At 57.2% G+C, this 27188-nt stretch overlaps 2 protein-coding genes across 7 annotated transcripts; both read right to left on the reverse strand.

Moving 5' to 3' along the window:
- Window positions 1–4242: 4242 nt before the first annotated feature.
- Window positions 4243–19688, reverse strand: HR (HR lysine demethylase and nuclear receptor corepressor). Of its 6 annotated transcripts, none has more exons than XM_019714282.3 (19): window positions 19550–19688; window positions 17664–18317; window positions 16129–16918; window positions 14706–14856; window positions 14442–14629; window positions 12862–13026; window positions 11993–12082; window positions 11701–11816; window positions 10746–10827; window positions 10187–10350; window positions 9837–10073; window positions 9464–9629; window positions 9213–9282; window positions 8892–9022; window positions 8660–8779; window positions 8446–8561; window positions 6267–6431; window positions 5727–5855; window positions 4243–5541 (listed from the first exon to the last, which is right to left on the reverse strand). In XM_019714282.3, the coding sequence occupies exons 2-19, from the start codon at window positions 18276–18278 to the stop codon at window positions 5479–5481; spliced, it is 3558 nt and encodes a 1185-aa protein (XP_019569841.3). In that variant the 5' UTR covers window positions 18279–18317; window positions 19550–19688; the 3' UTR covers window positions 4243–5478. The 6 variants fall into 6 exon arrangements, 4 of the variants coding, with proteins under 4 accessions (XP_019569841.3, XP_019569823.3, XP_074194358.2 ...); XM_019714264.3 differs by having other exon boundaries at window positions 12862–13029; XR_012498120.2 differs by lacking the exon at window positions 4243–5541 and adding an exon at window positions 6851–7134.
- A 37-nt stretch (window positions 19689–19725) lies between these two features.
- HRURF (HR upstream open reading frame) lies at window positions 19726–20416 on the reverse strand. The gene has a single exon (XM_074338258.2). It carries the CDS (start codon window positions 19828–19830, stop codon window positions 19726–19728), a length of 105 nt encoding a protein of 34 aa, XP_074194359.1. The 5' UTR covers window positions 19831–20416.
- Window positions 20417–27188: the final 6772 nt, after the last annotated feature.

Below are 27188 nucleotides of genomic sequence, written 5' to 3' on the forward strand. Positions count from 1 at the left end.
GAAGCGCCGGCCAAGTCCCAGCCACTGATAGGCTGCGCGTCCCCGCGGCCTGCCTGGATTGGCTGGCTCGCAGCGGTCATCGCGTTGTGCGGACCCGCCCGGCTTCGGCTTCGGCTTCTCCATCGGTTCCTCCTCGCCCTCTCCCGGCACCTCTAGCCGCCACTCTTGCTAATTTCTCCATCGCGCGCAAGTCCGCACCGGTTTCGAACGGGTACGTCATCCTGCCTGCAGGCTGCGGAGAGCCACAGTGGCCAGCGACGGTAGCATCACAACAACACCGATAACGTCACGGAGGCCCGGGGCGAGGCCGGGACCCACTGTCCAGCTTTGGTCATAAACATACCACTGCATTGCCCGAAACGACCACTTCCCCCCAATAACCCCCGTTTTCACTGAAAATGTACTGAATGTCACCGTAGTGGGGGGAAGGGAGGAACATAGTTCTTGCCTTGAAGGAGATTCTGATCTAGTTGAGGAGGTACATAGACATATTTTTTAAAAAGTCAACTCAGTGTTGTAAGCCAAGTGCTAAATGATTGGTTTGGGCCGGAGGTGTGACAGTGCTCAGAGCAGGGAGAGAGCAGAACTGGGATGGCCAAGGTGCGCCTGATGATGGGAGGAGGGGAGTTGGGGCAGAGAGAGGGCCGGGAATAGGCAGGCATAGCCCTCCCCAGTGTTCCCACCCCGTGCCCACGCCATTTCCCACATAGTTTCAGGGCCCTCTCCCCTGCAGACTGAGAGCCCTGCTCCTTCATCTCTGTTGCCCCCCCACCCAGCTGGCTCAGGCAGCCACATTGAGAGTAGGGTGTGGGTGTTGGCTAGCTCTTGCTTCTCTCCCAGCTTGACCTTTCCTCCTCAGAGGTTCCTTTAACCTCCTCTCAGGACAGGAAGGCAGGGCCAGCTGGAGTGAAACTGTGAAGCCAGCCAAGTCGGGGCTCCTTATCCTCAGTTAGGTCTTCCCTTTTCCTCCTGCTGGCTTATGCACCTGAGGGGACAGTGGCTTGTTGGATCAGACAAAGCATTGGACTTGGAGCCAGATACCAGGCCTCTGCTTACTGGCTGGCTCTGTGTCCCTGGAAAAGGTGTGGGCCTCAAGGTTCCTCATCTGTAGAATAGGCTCACAACAACTGTTCCTTCACACTATTGGGAAGGTGAGACGCCATGGGAGGAGCTCCGTGGGCAATCCAGCATAGGTCACCATCACCAGGCAGCCCACCACCCCCCTTGCTGGGCTCTCCTACTACCACACAAAGGCCCACATTCATGAAATGTGCCTCCAGGCCACCTCGGAACTAGCTTTTACTAAGGAATTCCAGCTGCACCAGATGGCCTCTGTAGGCCCTTCTCACAAACTGAAGTGCCTGTGAATTCCCTGGAGGTAGGGCTCTGTATTAATTAGGCTGTGGGGGATCCCCAGTGGGCCTGCAATCTTTTGAGGCACTTGGTGAATACTACTGCCCTCCAGCCCTAAACCCTCACCTCCCAAACAACTGGTTGATGGGATTGAGAGTCAGGACTCCAGGACTGCAGAGCAACTTATCAACTTAGTTGCTGTGTGTGTGTGTGTGTGTGTGTGTGTGTGTGTGTGTGTGTGTGTGTTTATCCTCCGGTTTTCCCATCTGTGAAGTGGGAACAGTATGGGTCCCAGACTCCTTTTTGCCTCCCGGGGATGATTTGAGAGAGAGTGAGGTCATGTCTGGGCAGGGCTCTGAAAGCCTCAGAGGCAGCCTAAGATAAACACCAGACGGCCTGACTGCCTGGAAGAGCAAAGACTGCAACAAACCCTGGCTCCACTCCCCCCATTATCACTGGGAAAAGCACTCCTGTGAAGTGGACCTAATCACCCTGTGGTGAGAAGCACATGAGGCAACGTGAAAGTCGCTCGTAAACTGTGAAGGGCGGCACAGGCAAGGCCCTCGAGGGGGTGTACCAGCCCTTCCGGAGAGCGGAGGGAGACAACAGAAAATACACTTTCTCAAGGCTTTGGGAGAAGGAGAGCACAGATCATACTGAGGCAGGAGAGGCCCTGAGACAGAATGGGAAAAGCGGAGGCAGGGAAGGGGGTGCTGAGATAGAAATCTACAGAACCAGAAACAAAGAAAGGTCTCCGTCAAGTTTGTTCTGCGCCCTCTATTCCCAGAGAGGGAAGAGCACTGACTGGTGGGGGTGGTGGACAAGAGTGTCCATGCAGTACAGGACCCACAGGCGCGAAGGCTGAGCCAGCCAATTCAGGGCATGTAGATCTGAGTGTGCTTGTAAGCACCTGCACAGGAAGGCAATGGAGGCAACCTCGGAAACAGGGACAGGGATGGGCGGGAAGGGTGGGGCAAGGGTGTCTGTGACGCTAGATTCATTCACAGAGCAGCAAACCCTGTCCCTTGTCAAAGTGGGAAGGGCAAGGAGGACAGTAGCCCCAGGTATAGGGGGAAGGAGGCTTCAGCCTGCACTCTGCCACTGGCTTGCTGAGTGACCTTGGGGGAGACACATCTACCATCTAGGCCATCTGTATGATGCAGGCACAGGTGCATCCTGAAACAGAACAGACATTAGTGGAAAACTGGTGGAATTCTGTGGGGACTGAGTCCCAGAGAGCAGTTTCCTGCTCTTGACCTCATGTGGAAAGGTGCTGGCTCGGATAGTAGATGGCCGTCAGCTGTGATCAGATGGCCATCAGCTGTTACCGGTTAGCCATTGGCCACTGATATAACTGCCGTGGCTAGGCTGGTTGGTTGGTTGGTTGACAGAGAAGCGGATGGCAGGTTGCGGATCGTGTGGCTCCTGCTTCCTGTACCTCCAACCCAGCTGCCAGCGAGAATATAGTGGTATGACACCCCTATCTACGGCTCCGTTGTTCCTTTTTGGCCTCACCATGTCCTGCGTTCTTGTGCGGGGATCAGGAGCTGAGACCCTGCATGACAAATCCCAATAAAGTCTATTGCTTAGTTAATAGTGTTGCATCGAAATTAATTTCTTAGTTTTGATTATGTATCGTGTCAACATGAGAGGAAGCTGGATGAAAAGTAACTGGAAACTGTCCTATCTTTGTGACTCGACTGTAAATCTAAACTCGTTTCAAAATTAAAAATCTAAAATAATGTACTTTATAAGAAAAACTTGGCATTTGGTATACACACCTGAGGTCACTTCCAGCTTTGAGGGTTGTGCCTCTGTGCCGACTGGGCCAGTGAGAGGGGCTGGAGGAGGTTACTGGGAGAAGTAGAGGCCCAAAGGGCAGGGCTAGACTGAGAGGGGAGCCAGCTGAGCCTCCTTGGGGAAGAGGGCCACTGATGCTTCAAGCTGAGTCTCTGGGCCAGTCCCCACCTGGACTGGCTTCATCCCTGGTCCAGTCCTGGGACATTTGGTCCACCTGTGTTTGCAAGGAGTCAGACCCACTTGGAGAGTGCCATGACCTACCATAGAAGGGGGGGTGGCAGAGAGGTCTGTGGGGGAAGAAACAGGCCTAGTGACAGGGCCATCCCCATCTTCCCACAGGAAAGACTCCGTGTTTGGGGTCCTGGGGTGACATCAGGACACAGCTATATAAGGTGAAGTGTAGGTAGGGATGGGTCACTCAGTGCTACTTGGAACATGATGAGCTCTAAAGTGCTTATGTTGGATGGAGGACAGAGAAGACAGTAAGCCCATCTGCAAAGGCCATTAAGTGCTAAGACTATAATGTAAATGAGGCAGCTGGAGTCAGGACACTTCTTCAAATCCCAATTCTGCCACTAAATTGCAGTGTGACCTTGGGTGACTCCCTTATCCCTAGCCTGTTTCCTCTTCTATATAATGGAAATAAATAATATCTACATAAAAATTGTGATAAGTAATGAAATGAGATCAGTTAAATGAAAACTGTGACTCAGTAAAGTGTGGGAGTTCCTTAATTTTTTTTTCTATCCCATGAAAAAATGAAAATAACCTAGCTTTGCAAACAATGAAGAAACAACTTTTTTTTTTTTAAATGAGGGATGATTATGTAAATCATGGCACAGCCACTTTGGGGAATGTAAGCAGCTGTTTAAAATGAAGGTTAGGTATCGACATAGAAAATGATCACACTAGTGTTAAAAGAAAGAACCCAAGTACAAAGCACACCAATTCAACGATGTGTAAAACAGACCCTTGGAGAAAACACTAGAAGGAAATACACCAAAATACTACCCGTGGTTGGGTTGGGGGGTGAGTGGTGGTGGGCTTAGAGGTGACTTTTTCTTATTTTCTGAATGTTCTGAAAATATATTAAATTTATAATAAAAAATTTTATTTCATAAAAAAACACCATTTCCCGAACCACCACAGAACAATTAGGTATGACGAGCGGGAGCATGTCGGGGCTGAGATGTACTAGGGCAGGGGAGCAGGCAGAGCCACACCAGAGGGCCCTGGGGATGGGGAGGGGCTGCCAACTGTCTCAGGCAGCAGGCCAAGCCCAGGGTGAGGGCTCTCCTGGGAAACTCCTGGAGCTCCAGGTCAGGTCAGACAGGAGAGATGGGGTAGCCTGGAGTTTTGGGGAGAGGGTTGAGGCTCCAAGCCACATTGCTGCTGCACCCTCAGTCTCTGCCTTGTCGCTGCCAGGAATATCCTCAGGGGCAGCCCTTTGGAAGGTTCCATCTGCTCCTTGGAAAGTCAGGGTGGGGTGGGGTGGGGTGGGGGGTGGGGTGGCCAGGTCCAGGGAAGAGCAGGCAAGGGTATTTGAGGCCCCTGTCACGAGGGCCTCAGCTCCTGCCCACCCTGTTGCATTTCCATGTCTCCCCCCCACCACCACCACCACCATGTGGCCTGCAGGAGCAGGGCCAACCACACTGGCAGCTTTCACAAAACAACAGACTTTAATGGAACATAGGAAGGAGGGAGGTGAGAGAAGGGAGCAGGACAGGCCCTCACCACTATCATTCCCTCCAGCCAAGCCTGGGCAGTGTCCTGAGGCCACCCTCTCCCCACACCTCACAGGTCTCCGGCAAGAGGACAGGATTTCGGTTGCCTCTTGTCCAGCACGCCTGCAGTGCAATGGGCACCAGGAGCCCCATAGGAGGTGCATAGTGTAACAGAGCTGGGCACAGAAGGGACAGCAGGGGATGAAGCAGCAGAAGAAGGTGTTGCTTAAGCCAGAATGATTCCCGGAGTCCCCCAAGGAAGAGCTGTTTGTCTCCTGGGTTGGGGCGAGGAGGGGGGGCAGGTGTTGGAGGGAGTCAGTCACCCTCAGTGTGGGCCTGGTACTGTGGAGAGGGTCTCAGGGGTGGAGCAGGTGCCAGCCTGCGAAGGGCCGGTGTGAACTTCTGTGGCACTGTGGTTGTTGGCTTTAGGGCCCAGGTCAGGGGCGGAGAATGGGGTGCCGCCCCGCTGGTGCTCAGAGTAGTGCTCGTGAGATTGACCAAAAGTCCCCAAGTCCTCAGCGTCGTTCTCTCCTGAAGCTGTGCCTGAGCTGAGCACCTAGTCTACCTGCCCCCCAACCCTTACCCCAGATCTGGGAACCCCCTATTTAGCCTCCTGTAATGTTCCCACAGCCACCTTCACTGCTTGGAACACAGCCCAGTCCATCTAGGAGAAAGAGAAAGGACAAGTTTACAGTCACATTCCTGGACTCTTCTCCCCAAGAGGAATGCCCTTCCTGGGCCCAGACTTGCTGCTTGCTTGGCACAGAACTGGACCTCCTATGCCACCCCAACTGTGCCACAGGGGGACTTGGGCAGCACACGCAGCCTCCAGGCTAGTGTCATACTCACCAGGGCATAAAGCAGGCGGTGGTCGGGGGGCAGTCTGGGTCCCTGGTGGCAGAGCTGAGCGGAGAGGGCAGAGGTCTCAGGGGACAGGAAGTGCTGAGTGACGCTCACTGTGCTTACCAGGCCCTGCACCTGTGCCAGGGAGGAGGTGGGCAGGAGAGTCAGTGGACACTCAGGATCACGCACCCCTCCTGCCCGGCTCAGCCCTGAGCTCTACTTCCCATAATGACCCCACCCAGGTCTCAGAGAGCACAGGCCCTGGATCCAGCACCAGCACCCCAAAGGGTAGAGTCAAAACCAGGCCAAGGGGATGCCGGAGATGGCACAGGCAGAGTCGGCATCTGAGGACCCAAGTCCAGTTCAACACTCCTCAGCTTCTCCTCTTCCCTACAATGGGGACATGGCTTCCTGCCCTGCCCAGCTCTCCAGGTCTTGAGAGGGACAAAGACATAACTGGCAGGGGAACGCTCTATCACTGAGCTGGTTTTGCTGCTTGTGACATTCTGAGCTCTCAGCAGAGCCCCTGGCCCGCTGGGGAAGCACCTGGTGGGGAGCCCCAGCAGGCACCAACACAGCCTCTCCGGGGGCCTGCAGCAGGGTCCAGCAGCTCACACCCCACTCCTCCCGCAGGCGCCGCCGCAGCCCTGCGTCCAGGTAGCAGCTGCCCGGGGTGCCAGGCTCCAGGTTGCCTGCCCCGGCCGGACACACCTCAAAGAAGAGAAGGGGGAATGAGCCAGGGAGGGAGGCAAGGGCAAGGCTGTAGGAGGATGGGGCGTGGACTTCCCAAAGGCCAGGGGCACAGGAAAGAACTGAAGTGGTCAAGTCTTGAAGGGCAATTGGGGGAGGACATAGGAGCGCGAAAAAGGGACTGGATAATGAGGGGCTGGGTCCACTCAGGTTGGCAGATGGAGATTTGGCTGGAAGGAGCTTAGAGGAAAGGATTAGGGGCTCTCAGGCTGGGGGGTCTAAATCTGCACTTTTCCTGGGGCCAGATGCCTTGAATAGCCTCTGTGTCTCTGGCCCTGGGTCCTCTGTTCCCTTGCTCAAACGTACCCCTTTCTCCCAAACCCCAGAAGACAACCTGCATAGTACCAACTCATGGACTTTCTATACCAGGAGGTCTTAACCTGGAGTCCTCTGAATGTCCCAAATAGTGTGCTAAATTGTAGGTGAGTAGGTAGCTGTATGTTCCTGGGGAGACAAATCCAATTCTTCTAAGATCCCAGATCCAAAAGAAGCGAGGCCACACAGAAGTTCTGATTCCCAGTGGATGGGCAGGCTTGCCTGTCCAGGCCGAGGCCTCTGAAGCAGGCCCAGCTATGGGGGGGCCTTCACCAGCCCAACCAGAGTGGGGAGCTCCTTGGGCAGACAGGGACTGGCAGAGGCGTAGAAGGAGATGCCTAGGAAACACCTGCGGAGGTGAATGACAGCTTTGTGTCCCAGCTGGCCACCAGTGAAATCCACTCCTTCAGCTAGGACCTCAACAATTGTCCCTGGGCTTAGGGCTCAGGGCTCTAAGACTGCGCGATGGGGAGAGGGGAGGCTGGTGAGTCAGGTTGGACACGGGTAACCTCAGGTGGGTGCCAAGATTCTTCTGCCCTGGAAGTTCAAGTCCATCCTGGAGCTAGAGCAGTGTTTCCCAGGCCACCCAGCGAGAGGACACCCCTCAGACCTTCCCCATGAGTCATCAGGTCTGGCCATATGGGACTGCCCACATCGGGCCACACCCAGGCTAGACTAGGCCATGTGTGTATGAAGGGATACTTCTGTCTGCTCCCCTCTGAGTGTTCCAGCATCTGTGTGTGCATCTACGGATCTATGTCTGTTGACATGTCTGCAGATGTGCATGCCTGCGGACAGGAGGGCAGTGGTAGACAGCCATGGTGACATATCTGCGTGTGTGTGTGTGTGTGTGTGTGTGTGTGCGCGCTTTAGCAGGGATGACACTTTGTGACCATCTTTTTCTCCCTAGGACCACCAGGGCTCAGCTGGACTTTGGAACCACTAGGCCTGCCCTAACCTCAACACTGGCCTCCCACCTCCCCAGTTCCCCCTAGAGCTTCCTGGCTCCTGCTCACCTTCTCCTTCCCTGTCCCTCAGCCTGGTCCAGTCTTCCTCCACCTACCACAAGACCGCCCTCAGCCCTTACTTGCTAGCACCTCAGAGAGCACCTCTGCTTGAGGTGTAGATTACAAAAAGGGAAGCAGCAAACGGGCATCTCAGAGGGCTTCCTTTGGTCCATGAAAAGGAGTCTGCCTACCCCTAGGAAGAGCACGGGGTAGTGACCCGGGGTGGGAACAGCCATAAGCTCAGGTCCCAACTCCACCATTCAGCCTCAGTTTTGTCATCTGTAAAATGGGAAAGCAGCAGTACCTACCTCATGGGGTGGTTGTGACGATTCACCAAAACAATATACCGAAGGGCCTCAGCATAGTACCTAGCCTGCATTAGCTCCTGCTTTTATTTCATCATTCACTCCCACCTCAACCCCCTGCTCTATCTGTGTACCCCACCACACGACTCTCTGAAGGTCCCAGTCTGCCTTCTCTGCACCTGCCTGTGTGCGCCGAGGCTATCCAGCTCAACGGAGGGGGAGGGGGAAGCACACAGGGCACACACACACACAAACACACAGGGAGAGCTTCTGCGGCTGGGAGCCCCCTCTGCCAGGGAGCCAGAGAGCTGTACAAGGGAAGGGGAGGGCTGCCAGCTCCCTCCTCACCATCTGGAGAAAACGGCGAATGCGCTGGGCGTCCTGTGCCCGGAACACGTGCCACACAGTGCTGACCTGGCTGCCCGGAGACCAGAGCCCCTCCCCGTCCAGGCCTGAGAGGAAGTCTGAGGGAGAAAGACAGCTCAGGAGAGCCCAGGGTAGGCAGACACAGCACCTCACATCTGCAGCTTGTCCCCATCCCTGCTTCTGGCCGAGGACCCACCTTTCTGTGCCCGGTGCCAAGCAGGCAGTGGGGCTTCAGCACGTACCAGGACACTGACCAGGTCGGTCACCTCCACACAGAGGTTCTTGGTCCCCAGGTGCCCACGGTGTGGACTTACACCTGCATGGAGTTGGGTAAGAGACAGGAATTGAGAATGGGACCCAGATGTACGTGTACCCAGAGATGGTAGGAATGGGGGTAGGGACTGGGCAGGAGTGGAGTGGGCACTCACCATAGGCTGCCCATAGCTGGGGCTCCAGTGGACGCAGGGCAGGGCCCGGTGGGAGGTAGGAAGCCAGGTTGAGTTTCCCGTGTTGGGCACAGTACTCTGGGAGAGGCAGGCTGGCAGCCAGGTTCTCCACCCTGTGGGGGAGGGGTCATACCCAGCAGGCTCAACCAGGGCACCAGAGACCCCATCAAAGTCCCCCACTACTGGGATAACTCCCAGAGGTAAACACGGAGTGCCAAGGGTCATGGGTGGGTAAGGAGGAGAGGAGGATGGCAAGGGGCTGGGTGTCAGCTGGGAGGGTGCCAGCCCTGATACCACACACACCTGCTTACGTCCTCGTGCCCCAGAGCTCTGTGCAGCAGGAGAACTGAGCCCTCGGCTGACTTTGGGCGAACTAGGGGAGGACACAGAAAGGCTATTGCCTGGGAAGAACTTCCTTGGCCCAGAGGCTCTGCCCCGTGGCAGCAAGAGTCCCATTTCTGTCCTGGGCTCTGCTTCCATCTGTCCCCAAGGTCACTCTGGGACACCGGGTCTCTGGCTCCCAGCTCCCTCTATTCCACATCAAAGATACTTACTCTCAGGCCGGGAGAATCCCTCCCAGAATGCTGTACTGCCCAGGTTTGTAGGCTGGGGAGGCCCGAGGGGGGTCAGTGCCTGCACCTGGCCTCCGAGCACTTCAAGAGCTTCCGTCCCCCACAGGTTGCCTTGCAATGTCCTCTGAATCCCTGACACCAACACAGGCTGTAGTGGGGGGGGGATATGGGGAGAATGGATAGGCTTCCCAACATATCCAGGCCAGGGTGTGTTGTAGAGGGCACCAGCAGGGCATGGGGACTAAGCCTTGCTGCTCCTCTGAGTGACAGGCCGGGTCAGACTGAGCCTAAGGGTCAGGGCCCTGAGGGTAGGAGAGGCCATGAGAGCCGGAAGCAGGGATGTGAGGAGCCTCACCTGGCCCTGCCTCCAGTGCTCCTGGAAGAGGTGGAAGCCTCGCCAAGGCCTGGGCTCTTGTAGCCACAGCAAAGCCCCAGGTGGAGGCAGCCGGGGCCGCACAGGCGAGAGGGGCAGACCCAGGCCCTTGCGCAGGCCCGGTCCAGCCCGCAGCCCCGGCCCCAGGGCTTTCTCCTGGATCTTCCGCTCCACAACCTGTGCAATGATGCTGTCCAGGATGTTGGTGATGCGGTCGTCCTGCGGGGAGGGAGGGATGGAGGGCAGGGGGGCTCAGGACCTGCCGGACCCTCAGGGAGGGCCGGCCTAGACTGTCACTAGGCCCCCAGGCTCCCCTCCACACCCTTGCTCACACTGGGCAGGGCCGGAGTGACAGGGGCAAAGGCCATATGTATCCGCTCATGCCCCAAGCAGAGTTTGACAGCAGTGGAGGCCAGCAGCTCACAGAGAGAAGGACAAGGCAGGGACCCTCGGCCAGCACGGTCCTCTGCAGGGGTCTCTGTGGAGTCCGGAGTCTCTGCCCAGGAGAAAAATAGTGAGGGCTTCACCTTTCTCTTGAGACTCTATTGCCCACATGCTCTTCCCTCATCTGGTCAAGCCTGCTCTCTCCTCACAGGCATTGCCCATCAAAACCCTGCTTTGGGATGGACTCATGTCCCACCTCCAGCTTTCCTGCTGGCAGATCTAGAACCTCTCCAACGGAGGGGCTCAGAATAGGGCTGTGGCTGGGGGCGGGGGGTTAGGAGGATTTTCCTAGATTTTATGTAGATGTTATTTTCTCTGGAATGGCTTGAGAAGAGTGATGGCGGTTGGTGAATAGGGCAATTCCCATCTCTCCTGAGGTCTCCCACCCTGGCCCAGCATTCCCCCAACCCCCATCCCAGTCTGAATGAGGGGCAGAGAGCCACTCACCCTCTTTGATGTCCTTCGTCCTGTTGATGTTCCCGTCACAGGAAGATTGTGGACTTGGGGTGGTTTTCTCTGTCAGCTCCTTCTGTTAAACCCATCCACCCCCCCCCCAATCCAAGCAGAGATTTAAAAATGGCAAATGCAACTCCATCCAATTCAACCTACACGTATTAACAACGGACACTTATAAGTCCTAAAATTGTGTTTACAAGGAGCAAACTATTACATGATATATAACATGAGGTGGGAAAAAGTTGCTCATGGAATTCTACATGCAGAATGGTATCAAGTATTCTAGAATAGACGTGAATAAATATAGAGGCAGATGACTGCTGTCAAAATGATCACGGTAGCATTACACGCCATGGTTGTTTTCTTCCTTGTATTCGTCCTGAGCCCCCCTGCCCTCTATTTTCCCAATTTTCCACCATGCGTATGTAGCACGCTATCTGGCATGCAAAATGCATTCAATAAATGATTTCTTGAATACATGACTTCTACAATAAAAACATGAGCTTCATAAAAGCTTTGCAAAATGCATATGGAGCACTGGCTATGTGTTAGGTGCAAGAAATTTTAAGAAGGTGGGCCAACACTCCGCCAGCAGGAGCCTGTGCCTGAGGCATGGAGAGACAGGACACGCCAGCAAGCAGCTATAGCATGATGTGGCAAGCGCTAGGCTGGAACATGCACAAAGTGGGTAGGAGCTCTGGGCAAGCAGAGTGAGGGCATCTGCCGGGTGGCGGGGCTGCGGGGGCAGGTGCTAGTGCTGGCTCCATGGATCCTAACCCCCAGCGGAGGGTGGGACGTAGCCTGATTTTTACTCAGCTTCTATGTCCCTCTTCATCTCCATCAAAAGAAAGGGGCCAAACCCTACCAAGATCAGTAGTTTGCAGGCACACTGCCCAATCCTGGGGCCCACTGGCTAATGCTCTGTCACCTGTCCTGTGTTCCTTACCTGCTGGCTCCCATCCCCAGGGGCCCACACCTGCGCATCAGCTTGACAGGGGCAGTGCCCCCGGATGTCGAATTTGACCCAGACCTGGTGCATTGCGGTGCTCAATTCTGCCAAAGCTGGGAGAGAGGAGAGGAGATGGAGTTTGGCGGTGAGTGCAGACAGGAGGCCACTCTGTACTGCTTGACCTCACCAACCAGGAGGGCATGGCATGGGGCTGAGGGACATCCATACAGGAAGCTGGTCTCCCCCAGGACCCGCTCCCTGCATGCCCCCATTCTCCAAGATGGCTCACCCTGGCTGGAGACAAACTGGGTAAGCATCAGGGAAGAGGCACTGTGCCCAGCCTCTTGGGCACACTCCTGTAGGGTCTGCTCCGGAGAGTCTGTAGGGTAGGAAGGGAGAAGCTGCAGGTCAGGAAATCAAGGTCAGCACACGTTAAGGTCAGGGAAGAAGAGTGAGGGCATGATATCTAAATCAGAGGCTCGACAATCCATAAAACCTGGGCTTTCTGGGACACTGGAGTTCAACAGTGACATAGGATCCTTTGCTTGCAGAAGGCAGAGCCTTTAATATGCTGATATGCATTGCAGGGCTCAAAAATGATCATGTAGGATACAGTGTTCCAAACGTTTCTGACCCTGGAACTCTTTTTGGCCATGTCTATTGGAACACTGGGAGATTTCAAGCCCTCAGGTGGCTGAGTTGAGCCAAGGGAGAGAAAGCTGAGAACTGAAAAAAAAAAAACACAGGGCTTGGAATCAGAAGACATGAGTCTAAATCCTGGACCCAACACTTCCTAGCTGTGTGACCTTGGACAAGTCACTTAACCTCCCTGAGATTTTCTTATCTGGAAAATGGAGGCAAAAATACCCACCTCACAGTGTTGTAAGGTTTTAAAAGGTGCAAGCTGAGCAAAGTGGGAGGCACAGAGTAGGCACTCGACTCCTTTTAAGGGTGGGCAAATACACAGGCCATCCCTCTGATCTGGGGAGAGGGAAAGGTCTATTCTATGGGGCGTTGGGCAGTGGTGGCTGAGGCTAGGGATGAGGACGGAGGCTTTCTTAGGGAGAGGCAGCCAAGACATGGCCACATACCTCAGAGCAGGCCTTCTGAGGCCCCAGTCCCTGCCCTCCCACCCTTGGTCCCCAGCTCCTTTCCTACCTGCTTTCTCACCGGCCCTCCCAGCACCCGCCATGCGACCACAGGCCACACACAGCCGGTGGCTGCAGCAGGGGCATCTCCAGTGGGTGTTGAAGAGTCCATGGTGGCACCGGCTACAGCAGCCTGGAATGGCTGGGTTGTCCTCTATCCTGGCTGGCCCTTGGCCTACTGACCACAGGAGAGAACAGGGTCAAAGGGGGCTCAAGCCACAGGCCCCTTTTGAGGTCCTCATGTGGGAGGCCTCCAGGCAGAGCTAGGGAGAAGCAGAAGCAGTTTCCACTGACAGGCTGCCGGGGAAAGGAGACAGGCCTCGTCACAGATAGCCCCTCTTACTCAATAGCCCATGGAAAGAACCTCTCTGCAACACCGCTGTCTCCAGCAAACTCTCCCGGAGACAGTGCAGACCCAACTTCCCAATTCCTGCCCCAGGGATTTCCCCATCGGTCCTGAATTACCAACCCACACCACTTCCAGCACATTCCTTCACCCTCCCCACTCCCTCCAGAGGTGGCTTTCTTCAGGGCACTGAAGATCAGAAGAGGAAACTTAGGAGGCCCTCCTTTCCCTCACCCAGAGTTTCAGACTACGCTCTCATTGGTAGGTGCAAAGATGCCAGTGAGCAAATGTTCATTTACTCATTCAACAAACATCTTGTCCTGTCCTGTCCTGGGCTAGGGGCGGGGGTTCAGAGCTGGTCAGGACTTGGCACTTGCCCTTCCAGTGCTCATATTCCAAGGGGAGATGGACCCATAAACATGGCAATGATGAAGGCACCACAGGGTGGGTGTTGGAGTGTGAGACTGGGACAGAAGGCTGAGGGCAGAGATGGTGGTGGTAGGATCATAACTGGGCCCCAGGGATGAGTAAGTTTTCGTTCACAAGGTAGAAAGGGAGGAGAAGGCATTTCAGACGGGAGCAACAGAAAGTGCCAAGGCTGGAGGGGGTGGACAAGCCCGAGTGAGCTGGGAAGGATGCGAGGGATGGATGGTGATGCAGTGTTCCGGGAATCCAGGCTCAGGGAGTGGCAGGAGCTGACGAAAGGGGATGGGGGCTGGACTTTCTGGGACAAGAGAGAGCCACCAATGGGCCTCCACCCAGGAGGGGTGGACTGCAGGTGTGTGTTTTCAAACACACTGCTCTCGAGGTGCCATGAAAGGGGAGAACCTGGAGTCAGAGGGACTGCACGGTCTCAAACATCAACTCCAATCCTCCCAGCCTCCTAGGACCCATGAGCCTCGCCACCCAGGAAGCCTTCCTTAAGTGCCAGCCCACAGGAAGCTCCCTGACGGATGCTTGGCACTCAGTCTTGTTTCCCCAGCAAGCCCAGAAGCTCCCAGACAGTTGGGCTGGACCAGGTTTTACATCTTCCCAACATCCCCCGCCCAGGCCGGAAACTTCAGAAAACATGGTGACTAAGAGTCTTAGCTGGGAATAAGGGCAAAGCAGGACAGCAGTTCTGAGCTAGCAGCAGGACAGGCAGTGCAGGTGGGAGGGAGGGGCCCACACGCTGGCAGGCCCCATGCTCTTTGTAAAAGGACCAGGCCCTCCTGGGATCCTGATGCCCCATGGGTCCTGCTCACCTTCCCGCTGTGCCCAGGCCAGGGCCTCCCGCTCCCTGCGTAGCAGGCGGCACAGTCGGTCCCCCAAACCACTCAGCAGGTGCTTGGCGAGGCCCACGCTGAGACCAGTCTTCAGGCCAGACCCTCCTCCCTCCTCGGAATGGGCTGCGGAGTCTTCCTCCTGCTGCTGCTCACCTCCCAGAGACAATCTGGAGTCAGGGCAGAGGAAGGTGAGAAGGGAGCCCCAGTGGGAGGACATGAGGGCATCCAGGAATAAGGGCTCACCTCGGCATTTGCTGGGAGTGGCAGGCCAGCCCTCCCACCTCTCCTGCCGCCTGGGCACAGCTTTGGCACTGAGCAATGCCCGCCGGGGGAGCTGAGCAACGTGCCTCCTGATGCTCTGTGTCCTGAAGGCTGGTCCTGCCATCTCGGGGTCCTGAAGAGACAATGCAGCTGGTCAGGAGTCTGGGCCTTCTGGGCTTACGTGAATCCCAGGCCCTGCCTTAGCACCCAGCCATCCACACGCAGAACCAGCCCAGTCCCTAGGCCCAGGTCCATAAGGCCTGACTCGGAACCAGTGACAGTGGACCAGACAGCTAGAAGCTTCACAGAAAAGGCTGCACGGGGAGCTTGACAATGTCCCAACATGACTGACAGGCCGAGAGGAGTGGTCCAGTGCACTAAGCCCAAGGCCAGGGCAGCTGGGGTGATGGTCCTGATCCAAGTGCAGGATCCAGCCAGTGTAGACTTTGGATAGCTCCCCTGTGGGCTTAGTGATGCCACTGGCTGCGTGACAGTGTGAGGAGACAATCCCAGCATGGACGGAGGGCGCCGGAAGGTGAGAAGGCCGGAGAGTTTCAACACAGGCCACAGGTGCAGTAACCCAAGAAGGCAGAGGGGCCAGCAGCTTCCCAGCCCAGGCACAGGCCTGGGAGAGTGTGGACAGACCCACACCAGGTGCAGGGTGCGTAGGCAAGGCCATCAGGAGAGTCCGGATCCAGGCCCAGTCGTCCCAGAGGCCAAGAAACTGAGGTGATCCCCAAGAACTGAGGCCACGGCTGGCAGTGCCAGAACCTTTCGTGAAGGGCACAACGTGACAGAGGGGTCCAGGCTGTGCCCAAAGCCCTAACACTGGCAGAGTCCAAACTGAGTTTCCATGATCCAGCTGGCTGGGAGAGTAGTTGTTTGTTCCTGAAGTAGGACAAGGGGTCCTTCAGGAGAGGCATTTCCCCCGATAGGGATTTGTAACACAGATAATCATAAAGGTGAACATTTATTAAGTACTAAGTGCCAGGATTTCTTCAAAGCCTTCTCTGTGAATTATATCATTTAATCTTTGCAGTAGTCTTTATGAGGTAGGTGCCGTCTTTATCCCCATTTTATAGATGAAGAAACGGAGGCGCAGAGAGGTGAAGCAACTAGCCCAAGGTCATACAGGTACCAGTCAGCAAAGTCAGGACCCAGGCACTCTGACTCCAGAGTGCAGGCTTTGAACCATGTCATTACACTGCCACCAACACACCATGGCTTGGGAGGAGGCAGACAGAAATAGAAGCCATTTGCTGGAAGGCTCTGGCCTGCAGATAGTGAGGAACTCCCAATGGATGCTGGGTACAGTCCACTCATAAAGGACCTGCTGACCCCATCTCCTTGCAAAGCCCTAGTCCTGGCTGTCCCCTCCCAAGTAAGGCCCCCCCTGCCTCCTTACCTCTGTGGTTATCACGCTGTTCTGCCTCTGCTTTGTTCCCCAGCGATGAGTCCAGGACCTCTTGCCAATCTCTGGCCCCCTGCCCCGCACTGCCTGGGAAAGCATCAGGGGGGCGCTTGGCAGCTGGGCTTCCCGCCACTCCCTGGACCTCAGGGCTGCCTGTCCTCTTGAGGGCCCGAAGCGGAGCAGCTGGGTTCTCCTCGTCCCCAGGGCAGCTGCCTGGGCACCCAAACTGCTCCGAGTGTCGCGTGAGCCATGTCTTCTTCAGCTTGGTGTGATGGCTGGGTGGGCAGGCCCTGGGACCAGGGGCCTTGTTTCCATCCTCGCTGGATTCACTGAGCCCCTTGGTGCCCGTTTCCAGGCCCTGCTGACACTTCCCACAAGGGCCAAGGCCTCCATCTCCATTGGGTGGGTGAGATGAGTAACAGCCCGCCTGGGTGGTAGGAGGCCCAGGAGAGGGGCACCTTGATGTGGCTGATGGCCCCAGCTGGTACCCAAGGCTCCCACCCCCTGGTACAGTCCAGACGTTGCCAAGAGTATGAACCAGGCCTGGGGGACAAGCAGGCCAGGGGGTCCGGGGAACAGTGTCTGGATGCCCCAGGAGAAGTGGGCAAAGATTCTCATGCCTGTTGAGGCCTGTCTCTCCATCCCTCTGGTGTAGTGAAGGGAATTCCGCCTCCCCACTTCTCTGGAGAGGCCCACCAGGGGCTAAGCCCAACAGCCCAGGTTCCACAGTTGCCAGTGGCTCCTTTGCCAGCCTGAGAATGCTCGGATCCTTATGGTAAAAACCCTAAAGAGAGGAGAAAGGATTAAGCTAGTGCTGACGTTGGTTCCCAGTGCTTAAAAAAAGTGAACAAACTGACAACCAGCAGGTGTGTGCCTGTGGGGCCTTATGAGTTGTGAAAATACCAAAGAACTCACATACTGATTAATAGGCACTGTTTCTAAGTGCCACCCCCACTGCCCTGACCCCCCTGAGGTCATCCCCGCAGGATTTCTCAGACCTTCCCATAATCCAGCAATTAAAGGGGTAATATCTGACACAGCCAAAGGGCCTCCGGGATCTATTCAGATTATTTGAAGCCCTGTACGATACAGGTTTTAAAATAGTTTAGATCTCATACCTCGTCATGGGGGTCGCGTGGGAGGGATGTGCCCTGGACACAGGCCCTGGGGCTGCCTATATATCCCTCTCCCAGATAGAGGGCCTTGTCTGCCCCTCTCCCTCCTTCCCGGGACAAGACCAGATGTTCTGAGGTCCCAGTTCCCAGGGCTTTTTTCTGAGTGGACAACGGGTGAGTCAGTCCCTGAAATGGCCCAAAAGCAGGGGAGGTCTAGTGAGAGGGAGGTGCTCAGAAGAGGAATTGCTTGGTGTTGACTTTGTCTGAGCTGACAGGCTCTTCTACCTGGGTACTACCTTATTTTTTCATCAGAATGGAAGGGCAGTGTGGTGTGGTCCTGTCAGGCCGCTGAAAGAACACTGAGCAAGCTCGCGTGGCCCAAACCCCAGGTATCCTCTCTGCTCCAGCACTCACCTTGCTGCCTAAGCTGAAAGCAGAGGGCACTTTGGGCTGGCCTCCTGAGTACACCCAGGGGTGCGGGGCCAGGGGCCAGTCACATGGGCGCTCTGGAGGCAGACTGGACACTAGGTAGGGTGGCAAGCAGGTGGGCACCCAGAAGGGAGCTCGCTCCAGGATCTTGGTCTCCAGAAGAAAGGGGCAGTGCAAGGGCCGGAAGGCCACAGGGTCACTTTTTGGATGGCCACCACTATGCCCAGGAATCAGGGGACCATGGTGAGGTGGGCATGCTGACCCACAGAATGCCAGTGGATGAGTGAACATTGCCTCCTTCCAGCGCAGGCCCTCCTTGCTGCCCAGCCAGCCGGCCTTCCTCTCCCCATTCCGGGGGCCTTCACCCTCCACCAGTGGGAGCATGTCCTTGGGTCCGTGGGGGAAGCCAGGGGGTAGCCAGGAGTCTGGGGTGCTCAGGACACCCCTCCAGAAGGGAGCAGGCTCTCCCAGGTACAGTGCCCCATGGCGCAAGCCATCTCGTGGCAGGGCATCCGGCTCCCGTCGTCCCACAATGCTGTTCTCAGGGGATGTCTTCTCCCAGGCTGGGGTGTCCTTCAGGAAGCTGGGCGTACTCTCCATCACTCTCCTGCCCTCATGGGGCTCTCCCAGAAGGGGTCCCTGGAGCATAACCACCAAAGCATGAGCTTCTTAGGTCTGTCCCAAGTACCCTACCACCTGGTACAGAGTGGGCACCGCCCTGACAGCACCAAGGCAGTTCAAACCAGTAAGACAAGTGCCAAGCCACAGCTGGGCTCCACACTGCCTGCCCACATGTGGCTTGAGAACCTGCCTGAGTGGGATGCTGCAGTGTAGAAGGTCACTCCTTCCCCCAAATGACAGAGATTTGATAGCCCTGCTGGGCCAGAGCCCCTTAGCAAGATTGCTTTGTCGAGGATGATATGCCTCCCTGAGCCTGGAACCTGGTTACGAGCCACCGGGAAGGACAGGAGGCAAGAACCCAAAAGATGAGCTCGGTGAAAGGCACTGCACTGGGGACAAGAAGGCTAGATCCTGACCCTGACTCAGTCACTGTCTGTGTCACTTTGGGCAGGTCATGTCATTCCTCTGGGCCGTTGTGCAAAACAGCTTGGAAGGCAGCCGTTGCAGAAGCCTCTTCCCACATTGCAGTCTGTGGCCCTGGGGTTGCTGCTTGCCCACCTCAACCCCTCAGCCCCGCCCAGGTTTGTAGGGGTAAGAAATGCAGACAGGGCAGGCTGGAGTCACTGGAAAGAGCCAACAGGCGGGGCCGCCGGCTGGTACCGCTCCCCACTCCTGGGCAGCCCCATCTCTGCCTCTTCCCAGCGCTCTACAGTTTCTTGGCTGCTGCAGCAGAGTGCCGGATCGACTGCTGGGGGCTGGATCTCCACCACCTCCCCAAGGGAAGAAGTGAGCCAGCACAGGAGAGGGCAATTAAGAGGCCTCAGTTGGGGTGGGTCAAGCTACCCCTGTCCAGCCAGCACTGCCAGGGCCACCGGCGGCCGCTGTAACTGCAGCCTGGCGGGGGGGAGGAAAGGAGGCGGGGAAACCGGGCTGCGCCCCAGAGAGAGGCAAAGGAGGGAAAATTGAACGTGCATACAAAGGACCAGGATGACAGATGGCACTAGAGCCGCGGCGCTCTCACCGCGTGGCCCCCTGGGCCTTTGGGTGAAGCCCCAGGAGGGAGGTGAGGGAGCCCGGACAAAAGGCGCTCGGGTTTTCTGGGGCCACCGCTCCGGACCCGTCGGGTACCCTAACTTTTGGATGTGTGACCCGGCCCAGAGGCGCACCGAGAGCTCACTCTCTGTTGCGGCTCGGACTCAGCTCCGAGTGACCCGGAAGGCGCGCCCCTGGCGCCGCGTCTCCGTGCTTACCTGGGCTTCACGGGCCGGACTCGGCGCTGGCGGCGGCTGTCGTCGGGGCCGGCACCGGGCGCCCGCTCCCCATGGGCTGGCTCCGGGGCCTCCCGGCCGGCGGGCGAGGCCTCGTACCTCCGCGCTCTGTGCTCAGCGCGCTGGCGCTCTCTCTCCCCCGGGGCAGCGGGGGTGCTCTAGGGCCGCAGGTTGGAGGGGTCGGACTCCGGGATCTGCAGTATGCGGCACACGGCGCGGATCGGCCGCACCAGCTTCTGGGCCGAGGCCGTGGGTTGCGCCATGGGACGCGGATACTCCGTGCTGCGCCGCGGGGAGGGCCGGGCCGGGGCTAGGGAGCTGTGCCCCCGGAGGGAGAGAGGGAGCCGGGCCGGGGGGAACACGCGCCCCGGGTCGGAGATGGCCGAGTGGGGGGAAAGGCCAAGGGGCCGGGGAGGGGTCCTGCCTGAAAGGGGGCCGATCCCGGGACCCAGGAGAGAGGCACCAGCAAGGGCGCAAAGCGGCGCAGCGCGGCTAATGGAGGGAGAGCGCGGCGGAGAGCGCAGCAGGACCTCTGATCGCCATCTCCAGACGCGCAACTGAGAGTGGGGAAGCTGCTCCGCCGGTTTCCTCCTCCAGCACCCTGCGGGAAACAGGAGCCCGTGATTCGGCGGCCCCGCCTGAGCCTGCCCCCTCCCAGGCCCCGGGGGCTTCCGCCAACGCCCCGGCGATGCCACCGGCTGCGCACGGGGAGAATGAGGCCTTTGTTCCCCCCTCCCCCCCGCGGCACCCGGGCGCCTGCCGAGAGAGGCTCCCCGGGGGCAGCGTGCCAGCTTCCCAGCCGCCCCACCCTCCCGTGGGCCCGGCCCCGGAGCCTGGCAGGCGGGCAGCACCCCCACTATAGGTGCCAAGCTCGGGAACTGGAGCAAAGGGCGGGAGGGGCCGGACCGGGCCACCGTGGGGCGGGGTGCCCCCTGGGGTGCTAGGGCAGGCGGCTGGGAGGGGGCAGTGCCAGAGCTGGCAGGGGCAGTCGGGTTCTCACGGGTCAGTGATGGGCGCTCTGACCCACGCCAGCCGGCCCTGTGCCTGCTGGACCACTCGCTCCTGGTCCTCTCCAGCTCTGGCACATGGGCACACCCATTGGCCAAGTCTGCCCTGCCTTCTCACCTGGCCAAGCTGCTCTTCACCTTCTGACCCAAGACCCTTCCCAAGACCCTTCCCAGGGCCCAAGGGCACAGTGACCTGCGTTAGCAGTTCTGGGAGGGCCTAAGCTCTAGTCTGTTCCTGCCCTAAGAGCCTCAGTTTCACTAAGTGCCTGGAGAGAAGGTGGGACGGGGTGAGTTCCACCACCTGCTCCAGCCTTCTGTTCTGGGGGTCTGCCCCCTTCCTGTTCCTAGTGCTTCCAGGCCCAGCACTGGAGAGGAGCCCATGGGAGTGGCTCCTGGGAGGGAGCAGAGAGGAGGAGAGGAAATGGGAAAGCAGGGCACCCTCCACCCGAGGAAGCATCCCGGCTCCTCTGCGGGGGTGGTTCCAGAGCACAGACGCAAACAGACAGATTCAAACACACACAGACAGATTCAGACACACACAGAAACCCACACGCCCAACGGGCGCTTCCCTTCCCCTCAGGCACCCACCTCCCACCCCTAGACTCCCCTGACTCCCTGTGGAAGCCATCCTTGGCCTGCCTTCCCCCAGCCTGGGACAGAGGCAGCAGCACCCCACCCACCCCATCCCATCGAAGGGATGAGTTCTCAGATACCCCATGTAATCCCAGGTCACACCACCATCCCTGGAGAAGAGAGCCATGAAGGGCCAGGAGGGAGTCTTCTTTCCAGGAGACTGGAAGGGAAGCAAGGGTCCTTTCACCATCTGAGGAGAAGTCGAGGAGTGGGGAGGAGAGGGGACCTGAAAGGGCTGGCACCCGGCAGGACTTGGGTCAGGTTGGCATGGATTCCTTCTGCCCCTTTGCCTCCCCCCAGAGGCCGGTTCTGTGGCTGGGCAAGCTGGTAGGGGTTGTTTACTTGACTGAGTTATTAACACTCCCTTCCTCCCCCAGCTCCCCTGAGGGGTGGCTGGACCTGAGTGTGCCAGGGGCAATGATTGTAAAGGGTCTACCACAGATTGCCATCCCAAGACCCTAATCCCCCAAGCCCCAGGCTCCTGCTCCCAGGCTGGTTCCAGGGAGCAGAAGGGGGCTAGGGTGTGCCTGTGGTCCCCCATCTGTGTCTTCTAGCAGCCAAAGCTTGTGGGAGAGTCTGGGGGGGGGGCGGGCAGAGATTCCTGTGGCTTAGGGCCTAGAAGAGGCAGGGCAGGGCAGAGTAGGAGCCTGGGCTGTCGGGGCCCTGAGGGCCTGTCATCGTCATCCCTAAAGAGGATGGGGACTGTCCCAGGGGAGTAGGACAGACACCTCCCTCCACCCCACTCCCGCTGCCATGTCTGCTTTGTCAGGTCACAGTCTCTGGACTAGACCAGGTCTCTCAGGACAGGCTCCTGAAATGCCCAGGGGGTCGTGGGGGTGGGGGTGGGGGAAGGCGCCCCTTTCAGACCTCACCCAGCTCCCCATCCTTCTCCACAGCCCATGCCACAGGCCCACAGAGCCCTGAGAGCTGGCTCCTCTGTGCCTGAGGACAGAGCAGAGCTGAGGAGACACACAAAAAGACACAAACACAGAAGGGAAGCCACACACTGCGTGGACACAACGCTGGATTCATGGACAAAGGCAAGCGGACCAGTACCCGCAGACACGCGTGGGTCCACCCGACCCCACACCGACCCCTTGCACACTGACACAAGCTCACACACATCACACACTGAGACATACATTCATGCTGACAAGCACAGCAGCACTCACGAGCCAGCTGCCCTCATGCTGTCCCCAGAGCCCCTTACCTGGGCAAGCACAGTGCCCCTCGGGTGGAGCAGCCCCCTGCCCAGGGGAGGGCAGCAGGCGGGGGCGGGGGAAGGAGCCCCGGAGAGTCAGGCCAAGCTGCCACTAATCCGGGCGGGGAGAGGGGGGGCACCCACGTCAGAGCGGGGACTGCCGGGTGGAGGGCATCTGAGGACATCCCCTCCCACACACGCGGCCGTCTGGGCACCTAGCCCTACTTCCCCAGCCCCTCCATCCTTCAGACAGCTGAGGCCGGCCTCCCCCCACCCCACCCCCCACCCTTGTGGCAACGCCTGGGGCGGGGGCACGGGGGAGGGGGAATACCGGGGCGAATTTTCCCAAGACCTGGGGGGAAGGGAGAGCAAGGGAAGTGTGGAGATGCTTTTTGAGCCAGGAGGAAGCTCTGCAGCAGATGCCCCCTTCCGCTATCGCCCACCCACCCACAGCCCTGACCTAATTCCTCTTCTCAGTCCTTGCCTCCCCAGTGCCTTTTCCTCTCCACCACAATCTCTTCGAGGGGCACTCTAACCACCTGGTAGAGAAAGCTACCTCATTCTGCCTTGGTTCAGGACCTTTCACTCAGCAACTCCAGCTCTGGCCCCTAGGATTTCCTGGTCAGTGAGCATCATCCTCTTGCCCAGGCTTCTGTTCCTGCCCCAGCTATTGGACAGCCCAGTCTGTGATGCCGGGCAGGAGATAAGAGGCAAGGGCCTGAGTGTTCATCTCCTCATCCCCCTCCAATGTGAGGCAGTGCCAGCAACTCCGCAACTCAACCCCTACCGTGTTTCCCCGAAAATAAGACCTAACTGGAAAATAAGCCCTAGCATGATTTTTCAGGATGACATCCCCTAAACATAAGCCCTAATGCATCTTTTGGAGCAAAAAGTAATATAAGACCCCGTCTTCTTTTTGGGGAAACACGGTAGGCTAGGGCTGTGTGAAACAAGGGCCTAACTACACTGCAGCCACAAAGAGTCACAGCTAGAATATGGCTGCAGCGGGGCCAATGCATATGGACGCAGTAGTGGGGGCAAGGGGACCAGGACACGGAGGGGCTACAAGGCGGAGAGGGGCTGGGAGGCAGGTGAGTGAGAAGAGCCACTTGAAAGGTCTGAGGGATGATGACGTGGTACAGAGGAGGGGAAAGGGAAGGACACCTGTACCTGGGGACATGGAGGCAATGCATGAGGCCCTCAGAGGCAGGCATGAAAGATGCGGAGGCTGAAGAGTAAGACCAGGGCACCAACCAAGCAGTGCACGTGCTTGGAGGGGGCTGGCCTAGGCTGCTTCATCTCTCCACCCGATGCCCAGCACGGAGTCTGGCACATCTCTGCTCCAGGCCAGTTAGAAGGGTGGCCCCACCCTGATCTTGCCTGAGGAGGCAGTGGGCACACTGGTGGGTAATGGAAGGCTGGGAGCTGTGAGCAGACCAAAGCATAGCCCAGCCTTCGCCTAGGGGCCAGGCCAGAGAGGGTGAAGGACAGGCCAGGAGCCCTAGGCAGAGGGAGGGAATGCCGGCAGATGTCTAGTGATCCTCAGAGGGGTAGGACAGGCTCTGAAAGAAGCCCCGTTCACACCAATGCCCCCGTCTCAGGAGCACGTGTGTGCTTGGCCAGAAATGCCCCAGAACTTGGACTTCTCCTCACCTCTTCCCCTCTGGCCCCAAGGTGTCTTAGAACGCATACAATTGCAGCAGCCATTTGCCAAACGTGTGTCATAGAGACCCTGGCATTTTTCAAGTCTCTGTGATGGGCACCAAGGAGACAGAGGGCACAAAATGAAAGCAAGGACATCCCCACCCTGGAGGAGCTTATAGTCACTCCATGCATTTGTTCTTTTACCAGCAAACATTTGCTGAGGCCCCCTAGGTTTCAGGCCCCGTTCTGGGCACTGCATGATGACTATTGGAGGGGGCATGTTAATGATTACAAAGCGCTCCTCGTCCCACCCTGGGGAAGTGGGGGGAGCTTCATGGAGGAGGTGACGCTTGAGCTCAGACGTCAGAGAATAAGTGGGCCTTCACCATCGAGCCACTCGTGAACGACAATATTTCACTTGGGCTAAACTACCGTTTGTTCCCGGCTGGGATACAAAAGTGGATAAGATGCCAGTCTGCTCTTCATGAAGTCACCACGCAGTGGGGGAGAAAATATGATGTGCTCAAGGCAAAACCAAAAGTCCACACAATAACAGAGATGGCGTGGTCTTGATGAGCACTCGTCTCCAAGAGGGCAGGGGGAGTGATTACAGAGGACTTCCTCAGGGCCATAAGGTCTGAGTGGGCTTCAAAGGGCAGATAAGAACAGGACGACTTGTGGGGTTAGGGAGGAAGAGCATGTCAGGGGAACAGCATGGAGCCATGCAAGGGTCCATGTTGACGGAGGTGGGCAACACGAAGCAATTTGGGTGTAGGGGAGGCCAGCTGGGAAAGGAGGGTTGGGCAGGGCTATGGGCATCATATGCACAGGACAGGGTGAGCAGGCCAGAGATCAGAAGTTTTAGGAGCTTGAGGAAGGGGTGGCAAGTCAGGGAAGGCCCCTCAGAGAAAGCAGGTCTGGAAGGAAGGACATGACAGGCTGGGAAAGAAAAGACTGGAGGGCCGGAGATTCATTCAGCTGGAGCAAAGGCCTGGAGGCTGATGCTGGAATTAATGTGATGTGCTCAGGAGACAGAAATAGGAGCAGCGTGGCGGAAAGCAGGAGTGGTGGGGACACCGGGCCAGGGAGGAGGCTGGGGTGTAAAGCAGGAATCATGGATCTGAGACAATATCACCAATTCAGCCTGGGGACCCAAGTGAACGTGCTGCTCACTCTAAGGCCCCATTCTAGGAATGAGGGCATGTGTAGACCAGCTCCCATGAAAGCTCCCTCACCGCCCTCGCCCCCACAACATCAGGCCTCCCCCCGCCAGCTCCCTCTCCCTTGGAGTTTTTGCTTCATTTTGCCCCATTCATCACACGCTTCTCTGTTTTGTTCCCTCTATCAAGGCTGCTTCTGGTCAGGCTTGCATCAGGAGATGGGGCCCCAACCCCTGGGTAGCACAATTGCTTCACCTCTCTGAGCCTCAGTTTTTCCATCTGTAAAATGGGTGTAACTCCTACCTGACAAGCTTGTCAGGAGGATTCAAGGAAATCATCTGTCAGGTGCCCAGCACAATGTTTGATACATCCTAGTCTCCTTCTCCTTGCCTCCCAGGCAAGAAACATCTCATTTACTTTAGTCCTGCACAGCAGTTAAGTACACTGACTCTGGAGCCAGACTGCCTGGTTCAAAGCCCAATTCTGCCACTTACTAGCTGTATGCCCTCTCGGTGTCTGATTCCCTATTTGTAAAATGGAGATTATAATAATAGTATGTACCTCATGAGATTGCTGTGAGGATTAAATTAATGTGTGTCAAGCACCTAGAGCAGTACCTGCTGGGGTGGTCACGTTCCAGGTGCTAGCCATTACTAGACTTTGCATCCCCCAGTATTTGGCAATATGCCTCATACCTGGTAGATGCTCAATAAAGATTTTTTGAATGAATAAATGAAGAGATAATGAAACAAGACAATGCAAGGGGGCAGCAAGATAGGAAGTCACTGAACACCGAGATGTGAGGAGCTAAACCACCCTGGCAGATTAAGTGCCTCCCCCAAAGAAAACCCTGATAATCCCCACACCAAGAGTTAATCCAGAGTGGCCGGATAGCTCAGGTGGTTAGAGCGAAGCTCTGAACAACAGGGTTGCCAGTTCGATTCCCACATAGGCCAGTGAGCTGCAACCTCCACAACTAGATTGAAGACGAGATGCAGCTGAGCTGCCAGAGGGGCGGCCAGATGGCTCAGTTGGTCTCTCATTGTTGAGAGCGCAAGCTCTCAACAACAAAGTGGCCTATTCAATTCCCTCCATAGGATGGTGGGCTGCGCTCCCTGCAACTTAGCTTGAAAACTGGTGACTGGACTTGGAACTGAGCTGCGCCCTCCACGACTAGACTGAAAGAACGACTTGGAGCTGATGAGCCCTGGAAAAACACAGTTCCCCAATATCCCCCCAAAAAAAACAAAAGAAATCTCAAAAAAAAAAAAAAGTTAATCCACCTTCCCCAGGTCATTCCAGGTTACCACCCCGTCTTCCCTTTTCACACCCAACACCCTCATCCACCTCTGCTTATTGAACAGCAGGATGGAAGAGCAGCTATGAAGATGGAAGAGGGGAGCAGCCCTGGGTGAAACCAGCATCCAGGGGCAGGAGAGGGCAGAGCCTGACTGGCTGCCCCAGGATTAGGGTAAGGGATAGGGTGGAGGCAGCCCAGGCACAGAGCCTGAGTTTCAGGACGACACAAGAGACTCCGTGGTTGGGGCAGAGGACCAATGCCCATGGGCAGCAGGGAGCAGCAGCAGAAGGGCCATTGCAGGCCAGGCCAGAGTTCTGCATGGTCCCTCCAGCCAGCCAGCAGCCAGGCCCCTGCAGGGCAAGGCTCTGGCGAGCCTCCGAGCCCCACCCTCCGTGACCTGGAAGCTGGGGGCAGCCCAGACCCTAGCAGCTGCTGCCCTCTCGCGGCCACTCTGTAGAGGCGCCACGCTCCCAATGTTATCTGAGTATTTCTTGAACCCAATGCCCCTGAGCTGCCTGGAGACCCCTGAAGGCCCACGGAGGAAGTCAGTCTCTCAGCCGCAATCTGCTCCACAGCTCACAACCTCCCTAGGTCATCACGTTGCCCAAGCCCCCACCACAACTTTGCTCCCACAGGTTTCTCTACCTATCGTACAATGCACCTTCTGGTCAAGACC

Source organism: Rhinolophus sinicus, chromosome 15 (genome assembly GCF_057876585.1).
Source record: "Rhinolophus sinicus isolate RSI-liver-muscle chromosome 15, RSI-T2T, whole genome shotgun sequence".
In the NCBI taxonomy this organism is placed as follows: Eukaryota; Metazoa; Chordata; class Mammalia; order Chiroptera; family Rhinolophidae; genus Rhinolophus; species Rhinolophus sinicus.

Bases quoted from the DNA above. Each gene is read 5' to 3' on its own strand.
- HR (XM_019714264.3), bottom strand. From the start codon at position 18,278: ATGGAGAGTACGCCCAGCTTCCTGAAGGACACCCCAGCCTGGGAGAAG. The intron at 11,817-11,992 runs GTGAGCCATCTT...CCTCTCTCCCAG, and splicing joins CCAGTTTGTCTCCAGCCAGG to CTTTGGCAGAATTGAGCACC. The intron at 6,432-8,445 runs GTGAGGAGGGAG...CTCTTCTTTGAG, and splicing joins TTCGCCGTTTTCTCCAGATG to GTGTGTCCGGCCGGGGCAGG.
- HRURF (XM_074338258.2), bottom strand. From the start codon at position 19,830: ATGGCGCAACCCACGGCCTCGGCCCAGAAGCTGGTGCGGCCGATCCGC.